The 15,539-nt window shown below is 42.2% G+C and overlaps 1 protein-coding gene across 4 annotated transcripts in view; it reads right to left on the bottom strand.

Moving 5' to 3' along the window:
• Positions 1 to 8,712: 8,712 nt before the first annotated feature.
• The window catches only part of LOC136710466 (activin receptor type-1-like), a 50,035-nt gene continuing 43,208 nt past the window's right edge, over positions 8,713 to 15,539 (bottom strand). For 3 of the 4 annotated variants that reach the window (XM_066685984.1, XM_066685985.1, XM_066685986.1), the window contains exons 9-12: positions 14,920 to 15,195; positions 11,799 to 11,996; positions 9,985 to 10,115; positions 8,713 to 9,799 (exon numbers count right to left, since the gene is read on the bottom strand). In XM_066685984.1, coding sequence (XP_066542081.1) covers positions 9,665 to 9,799; positions 9,985 to 10,115; positions 11,799 to 11,996; positions 14,920 to 15,195 — 740 coding nt within the window. In that variant the 3' untranslated portion in view covers positions 8,713 to 9,664. The remainder of the gene's footprint in view (positions 9,800 to 9,984; positions 10,116 to 11,798; positions 11,997 to 14,919; positions 15,196 to 15,539) is intronic. The other variant, XM_066685983.1, reaches the window with a different exon arrangement.

The raw sequence follows: 15,539 nt of genomic DNA, 5'->3' as shown, positions 1-15,539 counted from the left end.
AGCTTTTGCGTCCCTGCAACAAGCTACACACACACACACAGAACATGAGATCTGTCATTAACTTCATGTTTTTAAGTCTATGTTGTTAGAAGATATGTTTCCAGGGATGAGCTGCTCATTGGTTTGGAAAGCTATAATGGATCTGCCCTAGGGATCTGTGGTATCCACATGTTTCTTACCGACATACGGTCTCTAAATGTTATCGAGGTGTATGGTGTTACTGTGAGGAGTGAGGAGTGCACTGAGCCTTACATCTGTGAGCACAAAGTCTACTGAAGGGTTCTCTGAGTGTTTGTGATGTGCAGTTCATCTCATGTTGTAGAGTAAAGTTCAGCCACTGGTTTTCAGCAGAGCTGGGGCTAACAGACACTTGGTGTAGCTCACCACAGCACATTTTCCAGTGAACTGAGGCTCAAATCACACATAATCAGAGATAAAGCCTCATAGCTGTGAGCACAAAGTCTAGTGAAGTGTTCTCTGAGTGTTTTGTCTGTTTTCATCCTTCCTCTCTCTTTCTAAACTCAGCTAAACTCTCTCTCAGCGCTAAACTCACACTGTGGTGAGCCACTGGCCTTGTTTTTCTTCACCTGTTTCAGACTGTCACATCTCCAGTCAGTGAGCTCCCACAGCACCCCCTCCCTGTGGCTCACTTAAATGCACAGAACAGAGCACACACACGTCATGAATATCGCCCTCATTTTTAAATCCCACTGTCTACGGTGTTATCGTTATACCACACAACTGTAATCTGCCCAACTTCTGATAAATGTGTGTGGAATCTCTGTGGACTGAAAGAATCAGGTCAAGGGTAGAGTGTGTCAAAGGCCAACTCCTAAACACAGCCACAACCACACTTCAGAACTGCTTTCAAAACAATATCAATCTGTTTAAATGGAAAAGACAGGACATCGTTGGTTAAATTACGTTTTGTTGATGTCATAAAAATAATTTCAAGTGGGAAAAATATTTTTGTAACTTCACTATTAATGCAGAGATGAAAGTGTAATTACTTTCTCATAAAAAATCTATAAAATACAATTTAACCAGGAAAACACAAGCCTCTGCATGTGGTCTGTATTTGGCGACACACACCTTGATATCGATGAATCAGAAAAAAAAAAGAAACAAAATAAAAAAAAAACATGAAAAACTAGATCAACAGAAAATATCTATAAAAAGAGCTGTGGGTGAAAACCTGTGTTTGAGTTGTTTTTCCACTGGCAGAACATTTACAGTTCCAGGTTTGTTTTTCCAGGTTTGTTTTTCTCAGCTTTATTCTCTTATCATTTCAAAATGAAGGTTATTAGCTCAGTTCTCACCTAATGGTTGAATAAACCTCACTTTACTGCAATGCACTTTCTGACGTGGAGTTGGGGGGTGGAGGGGAATCTGTGTAGAGCAACCGCCCACTGGAAAGCTCTTCTGCGTGGTTCATGCTATTCAAACAGGTGACAAATCAAGAGTCAGATAAATCACATTCACTCACGTTCTTCATTGAAGAGAAAAGCATGTATTATCTCAAGGCTGGGCCTATTGAAATGAACCTGAAATACGAAAGCAGACATAAGAGCAAAGGGTTATCTGGAGGATATAGGTATATTACATTGTAGTTATATGTTAAACAGATGTTTTTCAGCTGAATGGACACAGAAAGCTCTGCATAGATGGAAACGCACTTGAAAAAAAGCTGCTCTCACATCAAGATCAATGTTTCTCTCAAATTAACAACAATACACTAAACTGAACACATTTCGATGCGATTGATCAAAGCTCCTATTATATATTGATAAAATTCCTGTTATGAGGTGGGGGAGAACCTAAATAATGAAGTGATTTCAGACACAGGGAGAACACACCACATGTATGTGTTATTGAAAGATGCTTTATAAATGCCATATATGATTATTATTACTAACTTCAGATGTATTTGCAGGAATAATGGGACAAAATAATGTCTGAAACACCTGAAATGCAGGTACGGATGTATACTCACAAATGAAATAAAGCCGACCAAAAAATATCTATCTGCAATTAAACACAGGTCAAATGTAGGAAAGAGGTTTTTGTTTGTTTTTTCTCTATATTCTCACAGATGTTCTGATTTGGGGATGTGTTGGGGATGAATTACTGCAAAGGAATGACATGCTTGGCATTTTCTCTGTATTATGCTGTTTGTGAGGACTCATTAAACCAAATGCAGTTAATTACTGAGCCAAAGGAAACAAGAGAGCCTGAAAGGGTCTGTGTATCAGCTTTCTAATCTGTAATTATGTGTAATTTTACAAAAGCATTCGGGGCTGCTGTTCCAGTTAAAGCAGATAATGAAGTCTGTGTTTACATTCAGCAAATCTAAATGCAACTGCATTATCACTGCATAGGTAACAGGAATGGAAAAGATGAAGACACATTTCATACATTTCTAGCCGTACCATAATACATTAATCATTAAAAGATGCTGTCTTTTATTTAATTCTTTCTCAAAGCTACCAATACATACAGGTTTTTCAATTTCAGTAGAATATATCAAAAAAGAGAATTTTTTTTAAAGTGTACACTATTTTTATTACAGTTCCTCTTCGTCTTAGAGGTAACCACCAAAATCCTCAATTACCATGAACTAGGCTTTATGATGGTCTCAGAAATTCATTCATTCATTCATTCATTCATTATCTGTAACCCTTATCCAGTTCAGGGCGGCGGTGGGTCCAGAGCCTACCTGGAATCATTGGGCGCAAGGCGGGACTACACCCTGGAGGGGGCGCCAGTCCTTCACAGGGCAACACAGACACACACACACATTCACTCACACCTACGGACACTTTTGAGTCCACCTACCAACGTGTTTTTTTAGACTGTGGGAGGAAACCGGAGCACCCAGAGGAAACGCACGCAGACACAGGGAGAACACACCACACTCCTCACAGACAGTCACCCGGAGGAAACCCATGCAGTCACAGGGAGAACACACCACACTCCTCACAGACAGTCACCTGGAGGAAACCCATGCAGTCACAGGGAGAACACACCACACTCCTCACAGACAGTCACCCGGAGGAAACCCACGCAGACACAGGTAGAACACACAATACTCCTCACAGACAGTCACCCGGAGGAAACCCACGCAGACACAGGGAGAACACACCACACTCCTCACAGACAGTCACCCGGAGGAAACCCACGCAGACACAGAGAGAACACACCACACTCCTCACAGACAGTCACCCGGAGGAAACCCACGCAGACACAGAGAGAACACACCACACTCCTCACAGACAGTCACCCGGAGGAAACCCACGCAGACACAGAGAGAACACACCACACTCCTCACAGACAGTCACCCAGAGGAAACCCACGCAGACACAAAGAGAACACACCACACTCCTCACAGACAGTCACCCGGAGGAAACCCACGCAGACACAAAGAGAACACACCACACTCCTCACAGACAGTCACCCGGAGGAAACCCACGCAGACGCAAGGAGAACACACCACACTCCTCTCAGACAGTCACCCGGAGGAAACCCACGCAGACGCAGGGAGAACACACCACACTCCTCTCAGACAGTCACCCGGAGGAAACCCACGCAGACGCAGGGAGAACACACCACACTCCTCTCAGACAGTCACCCGGAGGAAACCCACGCAGACGCAGAGAGAACACACCACACTCCTCACAGACAGTCACCCGGAGCAGGAATTGAACCCACAACCTCCAGGTCCCTGGAGCTGTGTGACTGCGACACCTACCTGCTGCGCCACCGTGCCGTCCCTCTCAGAAATTCTTGTTTGTGTATTTCTTTATCTCAATATCCAAAGCAAGAGATGAGTTTTAGAACTTTGGACCATAATAACTAAACATAATGTGCCATAATCTACATACTTACACAGAAAAGTTTTCATGATTTCAGTAAAATAACTAGAGAAAGGCCAAAATGAGTGAATGAGCAGCAGCTATTTGCCCAGAATTTACAAGACTTGTCTAAATCCACCTTAAATATTTAGACTAGACTAGGTTTCTTATCGATTTTCCCTTCCACCATAGTTGTCATTTTAGGTGATCTTTGCAGATTTGCAATTTTCATATTCAGACATTTCATTCCACCTTAAATGTGTCCATTTAAGACCCTTAGGCCCCATCCTACGGCCTTTGAGAATATTCCAGTCCAGACGAACACAAAAACGGTTGCATCATCACCACAGTCCTGTTGGAAGCCTTAGTACTTCTTAAAGTGAGGCAAAAAATCACCATGATTCATGAGAATAATAGAGGTATTAATAACTAATCACTCCATAGTCCCTGTAGTCCCTCCATAGTGCTTGCAAATTGTAGTTGAATTACTTATTTACTTCACTGAGGAGGGAGTGAGGAGGTATATGAGTTTCAGCCAGTAACAGGTGCGCTGTGTGACGTCAGCGTTTCTGAATATAACCATTTTCTTTTGTCCACGACGTTTCAAATATCTGCACCTCAGAGAGTGTTTTTGAGCGGACTGGAGGCCAAAATACAAACAAAAACCTAACTAACTAACAAAAAACTAACTGAGCCGTGTGGATGAGGCCTTATTGTTGTTATTCGTCAGCGTCTTGAATTCTTGGTTGCACCCTGAGAGTTGCAGATACAGGGCTAACTTTTGAACATTTTTGAAGCAAATGTTAATCCACTTTATCCATTAAAGACACACAATCCAGCTGTACATGATGTCACTAAACATTTACCTACGTAAACAAAAGGCTAAACTGAAACAGCCGCCGCCATTTTCCCTGTCTTTACAAGCCTTTACTCTCTAAATCCATATATAACATTTAGAATAGACAAGGATGGTGTTATTTTTCCTTTTTTAAGCTAATGATATTGCTAGATTTTATAACATCGTTTTCAAAAATTAATTCCAGTTTTATCCATTTACAACACACCACCACGTGTAAGTCATGTCACTGAAACATATACCGAAGTGAAACGCTTATATTTACAGTGTATTAAAGAGCTTTCTCCATGTGACATATGGGAGGCTTTAAAACACACACACACACACACACACACACACACACTGCAGAGAAAATACACATTAATCTGCCTCAATTTCTTTAAAACAAACTATGGTATACATTTTATATAAAACACAAACAGCTCTTACACTTTTCAGTCGCTGTCCCTCACTTTCTTGATACAAAATACACAAACTATAGCGTTAACTCTTTTAATTTAAATATATGCTTCTGTACCTATGTTCTTTTTTCCTTAAAATATTTGCTGTTACCTGTTCAGGAGAAAATTATAGCCAACTCTGGACCCATTTTGGCAGTTCTATCTTTGAAACCCATGGCCTGTATTTCCTCTTGTTTTACTCTGTCCCTGATCATGGAGACTGTTAGAAGGGCACTGAAACTTTTTGTGTCCGGTAAAATCTAACATAATCTCAGTTCACACGTTTATTTCATAGCTGCAGGAAGCTGTTTGTGGACCTGGCAACTCAGTGGGTTACAGTGTGTTGGGACTGTAATGTGATTGGGCAGAGGGTGGTTTCTCAGGCTCAAATTCTTCAAGGGCACTTCTTAAAGAGAATAGACTGCTTCAGCACTGCTATCAGGGCGTAATTGCTTCAACTTAGCCTGTTTCTTGATCACACACCCCGGACAATTTATGACCAAGTAAACATCTTACAGATTGCTCCTTTAAATAAACTAAATCTTGAAGTTGAAAATGTATCCTTAGCCTCTAGTGTTATTATCTTATCCTCATCTTTAGATTCACACAAGTTTAGTGGGTCACTGAAACTTTCCATACTACCTTAAAATCTTCCACTGCTTCGTTTTGAATTCTGCCAATTATCTATTACACCTTAAATAGATTAGTTTGCTTAACTGCTGTTCTTCTACCATTAACTTGAAACTTACAATCAAATCGCACCGTATTTCAACCACAGAGCACAAGATTAAGTTAAGCTTCAAACACATGCACAAACTTACCTGAACACACACTGCCTTCACCTTAGGTTTGCAAACATTTTACGTAGATACCGAAAATTTTAGAAGAACATTAGAATCACTTTATTGGCCACTGTGATGCACACAGAGGAATTTGTTCTCCACATTTAACCCAATCCGTGCAGTGAAACACACATTTACACACGCACTAGTGAACACTAGGGGGCAGTGAGCAGTGCCTGGAGCGGTGGGCAGCTCTAGCCATGCCCTCGGGGAGCAGTTAGGGGTTAGGTGTGTTGCTCAAGGGCACTTCAGTCATGACCTGCCGGCTCTGGAGATTGAACCAACAACCTTCCGATTATACGCCCAGTTCCCTCACCATCAGGCCACAGCTGCCCCAAATAAACTTTGATGCTCTACTTTTAAAAATTTGTTAATATTCAAATTAAGGGAAACTAATGATTTTTCAAATGAGAGGGTCAAATGTTATTTTATCTTATACAGATAGTCTGAAGATCCACCGGTCCACTCTGTAACTGAAATCCTTTCATCTACATTTTGTAAAATACTGAATTATGATTGGTTAAAAAAAATAAATATTATATATGATATATATATGACAAACATTTATAATCCAAACGGCTCCCTTTTTCTTTTCTCAGAACTGAATAGAAAGCCTATGCTATCCATGGGAAATGTACGATTTATGTGAAATAATAAAAATAAAAAGAGAGAAACAGTAGTTAACAATGTAAACAAAGACCCAAAGCATGAGGGATTTGCGCCACCACGTGGAGAACATTAAGTTTGCCATGGGAACATGAGTATTATTCATGGATTGTGTCGTCATAGTAGAGTAACACTCATTACTCAAATACAACTCAGATAAAAACTGTGATGTTTAATTTTTTTATTATTTCTGTAAACACTTGCAGTCCTCATTTGGACGTTAAATTGGTGAAAAAAAATTACGTATGGATCCCTGGCCCATTTATCCGCGTAAAGTTTTAAACAGTTCTGCTCCTGTGTCAGTTTAGCGAACACGGGCCACGTCCCAAATTAGCCCCACACTCCCTACATAGTGCACATCATATACAACTAATAATACAGACCGTAATTAGACGATAATTCAACTTGAAACTTATAGCTCACTAAAATTATTAGTCGACATACAACACACCGTGTATGTGCACAAACCGTTAAGACCGACATCCCACTACACGGGGTGACGTTTGTGATTTGGCCTTGGCTTCACAGCGGTATAAAAACCACTTTGACTGATCTCTCACACTTTCAGACAAGGAGAATTGCTTTAGTAAATGTTAAGCCAAACCAGAAGAATAATTTATGCAGACAGTCACGATAAAGCATTATACTCCAAGAATCTGTTCCGCCCTCAGAGCGCCCGCGGGGACAGTGGGATCCGGTTATTTACCCTGTCAGCTACAGGGGGAAAAGATTAAGACAAAGGAATATGTGGCTTGTGTCTGCTCTTACACGAGTGAAATAACACGATTACTGAAGCTTGTATATGATCTGTTTATAAAATATTCTCTCAGATTCAGCCAGAAGAGCAGAAAAATGGATTAGGGTCTGATGTGATGAGTTTTGCGTTTGATCCCGTGATGAAAATGCTAATGTGGCTAACCGATTTTAACCGTCGTTTTTTTCACCAACTACACAGCGCAGTCTTTACCCTCCTGACGTAAGAGGAGGTGGGTTTCTGTGCCTCTGGGTGTTGTACAACTCTCTCCAGCACAGAGAGAAGAACTGTGTTTGAGATTACATTTATCATTCATTGTCTGTAACCCTTATTCAGTTCAGGGCAGTAGTGGGTCTGGAGTCTACCCGGAATCACTGGGCACAAGGCAGGAACACACCCTGGAGGAGGCGACGCACACTCGCACATTCACACACACCTCCGGACACATTAGAGTCGCCAATCTAACTCCCAATGTGTGTTTTTGGACCATGGAAGGAAACCCACGAGGACATGGGGAGAACACACCAAACAAGTGCTGTGCTCTGAAAACAAACAATCTGTCCCCAAGTCTAGAGTGACCAGACGTCCTCTTTTTTAGACTTAAAAAAATGTCTGGGCGAAATTTCACAAACGTCCGGCATTTTGTTTTTCTAGAGCTTACATGGAACTTCGAGAAGTTTCGTTCACAAACTAGTCCCGCCCCCCTACTCCGATTGGTTCGCTTGAGTGAGAAGGGGGCGTGGTGAAGTAGTCTAAAATCTTCTGATTGGACGGTCTGACTGTAGCGCTACCGTTATTGGTCGATAACCTTCTCTGTAAACATTTAATTGGTCAGTCTGCACGTCAGTAGTCCTTGTTTACCTCAGGCAAAGCTCATGTACCCACCCTCATCTCGAGCAGCTATGCCGAAACGTAAATGTTAGTTCTCGGATGAATTTAAAAAGAAATTCCCACGTTTTGTGTAGTAAATAAAGGTGTAAAGGACCTAAAAGCACACGTAGGTTCAGCTAAGAATACAACGGCAGGGAGGGGCGAGAGCTCATCACTCCCCCAACCATCTCAGACCTGGTCACTCTAACCCAATATGGCGCCCACAGCAAACATATTATGTCACTGCAACCCTTAAATGTGTGAGTGAGTTAATTACCAGGCAGGACCATGAGGTGCTTCACATTTAAGATCAAAGGCATAAGGTGTGTCCTAAAACCTAATGAGCCGTCTAGGTTGTTAGCATTTTACGTTATAATAATTATAATCATGATAAAAAATAGGAAGAGTAGGATCCATAGCACTGAATAGCTTCTTTGTATGAATGAAAATGTATATTTAAACAATGCAAACCTTCAGATGCACAGCTCAAAACAAGCTTAAGTTTAAGAGGTCAGTGATCTCTAGATTTCTTTATTTACTCTTTTAGCATCTGTACTCAATAAAGCTTATGAAACAAAGGAAAGGGGGGAAAAAAAAGCTAAATGCTCAAAGATACAAAATTCTGTGACAAGTTAAACATCTCATTCAGAACAGTGACATAGTGGCTATTGTACCGTTCAAAACAGAGTTAAATAAATTACAGACTGTGACATGAATGAATGCAGAGACACAGTTTTCCAATTATATTGTAAACACCAGTGCAAAAATAAACAACAAAAGGCAGCCAAAGTAAAACTAGCTATCATTCGTCTCTGTGACTGATTATGGATAAGGATATGATGGTAGTGGAATATAAAATAACCTTTTTTTTTTGGCAAATTGTCTTTTTTTTCACCCTCCAAAGTCCTCTGTAACAGTGCAAGTAAGGAATGCTAAAGACTCGCCAGTGCAATAAACCAAAAAGAAGCACGGCCAATATTGCTAAATGAAAGATGTTCATTTCAAGAGTTTCTAAAATAAAAATAAAAAATAAGAAATAAAATAAAATCAAAGCTGCGTAAGAAGTAATCCATAGCGTTAAAGTCACTTCCTCCAGGGTCCTGCTACTGTAACAGTTTCTTCTTTGAAGAATGTGACTACATGTGAAAGCTAGGTCTTGAGATGCGTCACATATAAAGGACTATCTGTAGTCTTTAAATGCCCATTGTGCCATCTTTGGATGCCAAAACATGTCCCACTGCGTGTTTAAAATAAATACATTGCGCCTCTAGGAGAGCACAGTGCCCAAGCGGTCCCCCCCCACCCCCCACACACCCAGGTACACCAGATCGAGTCTTCCGCTGGACATAGTAAAGGCCTTTGAGGATCTTCCGTACAGAAGCAGTTCAAATGTCTGCTTTTATTTTGTCCAGAGAGTTATCTATTTTTGTCAGAGTCTTTTTAATGCGCAAAGCTGTAAGCCTCGCTGAGGGGTTCTGGTACCAACACTCCTTCATCAGTTTTGCAATGGAAGTTAAAGTCTGAAAGGGAAACAACAAACTAAAATTAGAAACAGGAACAAGGAGAAGCTAGAAGTCACAGATGTCACCAGAAATTAAAAATGCACAGTCATTTCTCACAAACACTTAGAAATTAATATAAATGCTTTCACTCCGTATACATTTTCGCAGAAGCAGTGTAACTGATTATTAAACTGTGTACTCACAGAATCTGAGAACCATCTGTTAGGGATATTTGGTCTTTGTTGGTCTATACACACAACCTTTTTCATGTCCTCAAAACTGGGGTCACTAGGCACTACATCATGAAAAGGCGGCTTGTAGTCTTCCACAATCCCTGCACAGACACACAGGAGTAAACACACAAACAACAAACAGGTGAGGCCTTGTCAAACCCGTTGCTTCCAATTATTGAATTTGATTCACTAAATAAACAATGCATGGCTTAATTAGTCGGGTAGAGGGTTGCTAATGTGTCTAATGTTTAACAGGTTGGCTCCCGCAGTGGAAAGATGCAGTCCCTGGGTCAACCTCCGCTGCCAACAAACCCTATAAATAGAAGGCTTAAGCCATTTAGACACAAGAGAATCAGCATCCATTTCAGAACGCATACTGTACTGCAGTCATTGAAAACAACAGATGACACGACTGTCGCTGAATATAACACTCCAGCACGTAAAATTAGCATGTTTTCAGCTTCAGACAGAATTACTATTAACAGTGCTAGGACATGCACACGCGGTACATTTAGACACGTGTACATACACATAATGAGACATGAATAAACCAAGTCGATGTTTTCTTCAAAAGGTACAGGACCCAGGCGTCTCAACATTGAGATCAATCATCAACTTTGTGATAAACCCAAAGCCTGAAATTTTTGACACAGGGAGAACACACCACACTCCTCACAGACAGTCACTCGGAGGAAACCCACGCAGACACTGGGAGAACACACCACACTCCTCACAGACAGTCACCCGGAGGAAACCCACGCAGACACGGAGAACACGCCACACTCCTCACAGACAGTCACCCGGAGGAAACCCACGCAGACACAGAGAGAACACACCACACTCCTCACAGACAGTCACCCGGATGAAACCCACGCAGACACAGGGAGAACACACCACACTCCTCACAGACAGTCACCCGGAGGAAACCCACGCAGACACAGAGAGAACACACCACACTCCTCACAGACAGTCACCCGGAGGAAACCCACGCAGACACAGGGAGAACACACCACACTCCTCACAGACAGTCACCCGGAGGAAACCCACGCAGACACAGGGAGAACACACCACACTCCTCACAGATAGTCACCCGGAGGAAACCCACGCAGACACAGGGAGAACACACCACACTCCTCACAGACAGTCACCCGGATGAAACCCACGCAGACACAGAGAGAACACACCACACTCCTCACAGACAGTCACCCGGAGTGGGAATCGTACCCACAACCTCCAGGTCAATGTGTCATCCTCATTTTATGCTGCAGATAAAACTGAACGGCTGTTTTGTTAATCACATTATCCAACTCCCTATGAAAAGAACACATTAAACTGCAAGCATAGCTTGTGCCACGTAAACATTAAAAAAAAAAATAGCTGTATAAAACAGCTTGAAAAGCCCTGGTTAAATAACATTTTTGTAGATTTTATGTTAGAAAAAAATGGACTTGTGTTTTAGGAAAACGGTTAGTTGGTGTTTAAGATCCTCGCACGATGAAATGCTGTTATATTACGGCCTAAAGTCCTGGACCTAATATTTGACTTTCAGTTCACAGGAGAGGTATTATTAGCCAGCGTGAAGACTGTACCAATATAAAGAGTTTAAAAGATAACAGCTACATTCCACAGATAAATCAGTGCTGTTAAGGTCATGAGTTCTCAGGTGATGAATTTCTGCAAATATCTTTTCCCTGTTCGGTGCCAAAATACTAGACTTTGAGTAACAGTGAGGAACATTTATATCGTAACCAGGCAAAGGCCACAGAAGGTCAAAAGCCACTGACCATTGCTGACCGTCCGCCTGGCGATCTCCCACAGAACGAGGCCAAAAGCCCAGATGTCCACTCGTTTGTAAGACTCAAAGCAGTCCACCTGAATGGAGTCATCGAGCACCTCGGGGGCCATGTAGCGCTTGGTGCCCACTTTAGGATTATTCCCAACGTCCAGCTCGTTTGTGTCCTGGTAATGCATAACTGCCAGCCCTGAGGAGACAAGAATGAGATAAATGAATTTAATACATTTTCCAGGATAAGTCATTTAGTAGGGTGCTGTCTGTGTGTGGAGCAGGTAGTTTCTCTGTCACAGCTCCAGGGTCCTGGAGGTTGTGGGTTCGAGTCCCGCTCCAGGTGTGGGGGTTGTGGTGTGTTCTCCCTGTGTCTGCGTAGGTTTCCTCCGGGTGACTGTCTGTGAGGAGTGTGGTGTGTTCTCTCTGTGTCCTCTTGGGTTTCCTCCGGGTGACTGTCCGTGAGGAGTGTGTTGTGTTCTCTCTGTGTCTCTGTGGGTTTCCTCCGAGTGACTGTCGGTGAGGAGTGTGGTGTGTTCTCCCTGTGTCTCCATGGGTTTCCTCCGGGTGACTGTCTGTGAGGAGTGTGGTGTGTTCTCTCTGTGTCTGCGTGGGTTTCCTCCAGGTGACTGTCCGTGAGGAGTGTGGTGTGTTCTCCCTGTGTCTGCGTGGGTTTCCTCCGGGTGACTGTCCGTGAGGAGTGTGGTGTGTTCTCCCTGTGTCTGTATGGGTTTCCTCCGGGTGACTGTCTGTGAGGAGTGTGGTGTGTTCTCCCTGTGTCTGCGTGGGTTTCCTCCGGGTGACTGTCTGTGAGGACTGTGGTGTGTTCTCCCTGTGAAGGACTAGCGCCCCCTCCACGGTGTGTTCAAGCCTTGCGCCCAGTGATTCTGGGTAGGCTCCGGACCCACCCCACCCTTACAACGGGTTTACAATGAATGAATGTTTGTGTGTGTTCCTTAATATGTTGCCCTCTTGAAGACACAATTCAACCACAAACCTAAATGGAATTACAATGCATCAAGGGTGGGGGGGGAGGGGGGGTTGGGGACCAAAAACAACAACATATTTTTAACAGAACTGACGTCACACAAACAAATATAACCTGTGATGTAATATGTTTTTAGTTTTTAAAAAAAAAAAAAAAAAAAAACGAAACTACTTTCCCATTTCAGACCGAACAGAAACTAAATTTCCTGGTATTCATGGCACACTGAGGACTTTAATGGATTTTTCATTAAGGTTTCCAAGTGAAGCAGCGCTGAAATTTTGGAGCCTAATGAGCACCTGATGTTCTGGAGAGTGTGGAGAGCTGCACAACATATTACAGCATGGGTTTTAGAAGAGCAGCCTCACTGAGTGTTCTCCGTCTCTTTGTCTCCGTCACTCTCCCACTCTGTCTCTGAAGGAGCCAGGCTCCTGAATATTATTAGATGCTACTCAACACGGAAAACACTACGACTGAATAGAGAAGAGGAAAAACAGTATTATTTCCTGATAGAAGTCATAAAGTGACCTGTGTTTTAATTCACTCAACCTCTGTTAGTTATTGAAGCATAACTCTGAAGTTATTTTTTGTGTTAATATCTGTATCATCATGTGACGTTCTCGCGACAGGAAGGGGAGTGAAATATAACTGAAAATAGAGCTACTTTTCACAGGAGAGCAATGATCCTAACAACTCTATAACTGACAGATTATTTGATGAACTGGTGTCACTCGGCACACGGAGAGTGCAGTTCAGTCACGGCTTATTATCCTCTGTGACCTCACTTATGTCCAAATACTTCACATGACAAACAAGGCCAGGAACTGCAACTAGAACCCCTGATTGATTTAGAGCAGCTGATGCCCCCCAGACACATTTCATCAGCTCCAGTGACCAGCAAGTATTCCCACAAACTCAAAATGATCTTCACTGACACTCTTTGAAATGGACAGCTTGTCAACACACACTTTTCTTCTCAGTTCAGCAATAAAACTCTGACTGATTCACCCATCAAGATGTCTTATATATCATCTGTGAAGAGGAGAAGGATCCATTGCTCTCGCTGTTGACAAAGATGCGTTGCTGGGTGTATTCAATGTAGAGGCTCAGCGTTTTTTACTGCGTTCATTTTTAAACCTGTTAACAGGTAGTTTTTCATTTTGTCAATTTTACAGCCCAAAAAAGTGCAATTTTTTTAAAGGGGCTCTCAGGTAGTGGGTGTGTGTGTGTGGCTCTGCATGCTGAAGAGTGTGTGTTGTGACAGGATGAAGACACACTACTGTGCTCTATATGGCAACTGCTCCATGTCCTGAGAAGGTTATTCCAATGAGATAAGATCATGTGAAAATGTTATTGAATTAATAAAAATACTGCATTAGAACTCTACTGCACACAACGCAGCGTTAAGGCCTTTTCACACCGAGTCCGATTGTTACGTACGAAAAATACACACGTCTAGTTTTGAAAACAAACACACGTATATTAACCGAGTCTTTCACCGTCTGAAACTACATTTTTTAATTAGAACCTGTCCTATTTACTGCGTTTGATGGATGCGTTAAAAATCAGGCGACCAATCAGAGCGCCGTTGTCATGGTAACATGCTAACAGCCCCAACAACAAATCAGCTGCAAGAACTACTCGTCTTGTTCATTTCAGAACCCAAAACTTAAAACATAACCAGCACACAGAGAACTAAACTGTGGAGGTTAAATAAAATATAATCCCTTTAAAGGAGAGGAACAACACACAGAAGCAGAGCCTCACACTCCCTCAGTGAGCTTCAGAAACACTGCTGAACTCCTGCGTTGTTCTGGAGACTGAGGGGGATTCAGTGTGTGTTTAGGTGCAGTGTTTAAAGTAAAATGATAAATTCATCATCGCATCGACTCCATGTTTTCTTCCTCATCCACCATCTTCCCCTGAATTCAGAGCTGAGACAAAAACACATGTTGGACGCTGTGTGAAGGTTCCACTGCGTTAAAAACTCTGTGTGAAAAGGCCTTTAGAAGTAAAAGGTAATTCTTTTTGCCAAAGTCAGTTGTGTTACTGTGTGGAAACACTGGCCAGGACTCGGTGTAAAAATGCTAAATGCAGCTCTGTGTAAAAGTGGTTACAGCCTCAGGCTCATCCTCACCAAGGTCAGCAATGCAGCACTGGCCATTCTTATTGACCAGGATGTTCTTGCTCTTTAGGTCTCGGTGGGCGATGGCCGGTTTGCCCTGCGTGCCGAAGATCTCCACATGGAGGTGAGCCAAGCCGCTGGCAATAGACAGCGCCATCCTCAGGCACGATGCAGCGTCCAGTGTGCTCAGCTGCAGATAGTCATACAGAGAGCCCATTTCATGGTAGTGCGTGATTAGCCACAGCTGCGTGCTGGAGTTACGAGACGTCATATCAGACGCTATGAAGCCTGGAACGTGAGACAGACATCAAAGAAAAATGGGATTAGACTGAGATGGAATAAAAAAAAACTTTAATTGTTTTAAAATGTTTTCACATTGTGAAGTTGTATAACTTTAACTTATTCTTAAATAATACCTTTTAAACATAACACCACAGTATAAAAATAACTATTATATTTATTTATATATATCTCCACCACATATCTGGAAAGCTGGGATGTGTTGTTAAAAGAGTGGCATCAATCGATTATAAAAATGTAACCGAGTTAATCCCAACGCTAGTAAAATGCTAGTAATTCCTTGTTTTTTTGGGAGGGAGATAAAACAATGTGTAGAGTGATACATACAACGA

The sequence above is a fragment of the Hoplias malabaricus genome, chromosome 12 (assembly GCF_029633855.1).
Source record: "Hoplias malabaricus isolate fHopMal1 chromosome 12, fHopMal1.hap1, whole genome shotgun sequence".
NCBI lineage: Eukaryota > Metazoa > Chordata > Actinopteri > Characiformes > Erythrinidae > Hoplias > Hoplias malabaricus.
The sequence above is the reverse complement of the archived record's forward strand: the minus strand, read 5'-3'. Positions and strand labels throughout refer to the sequence as shown.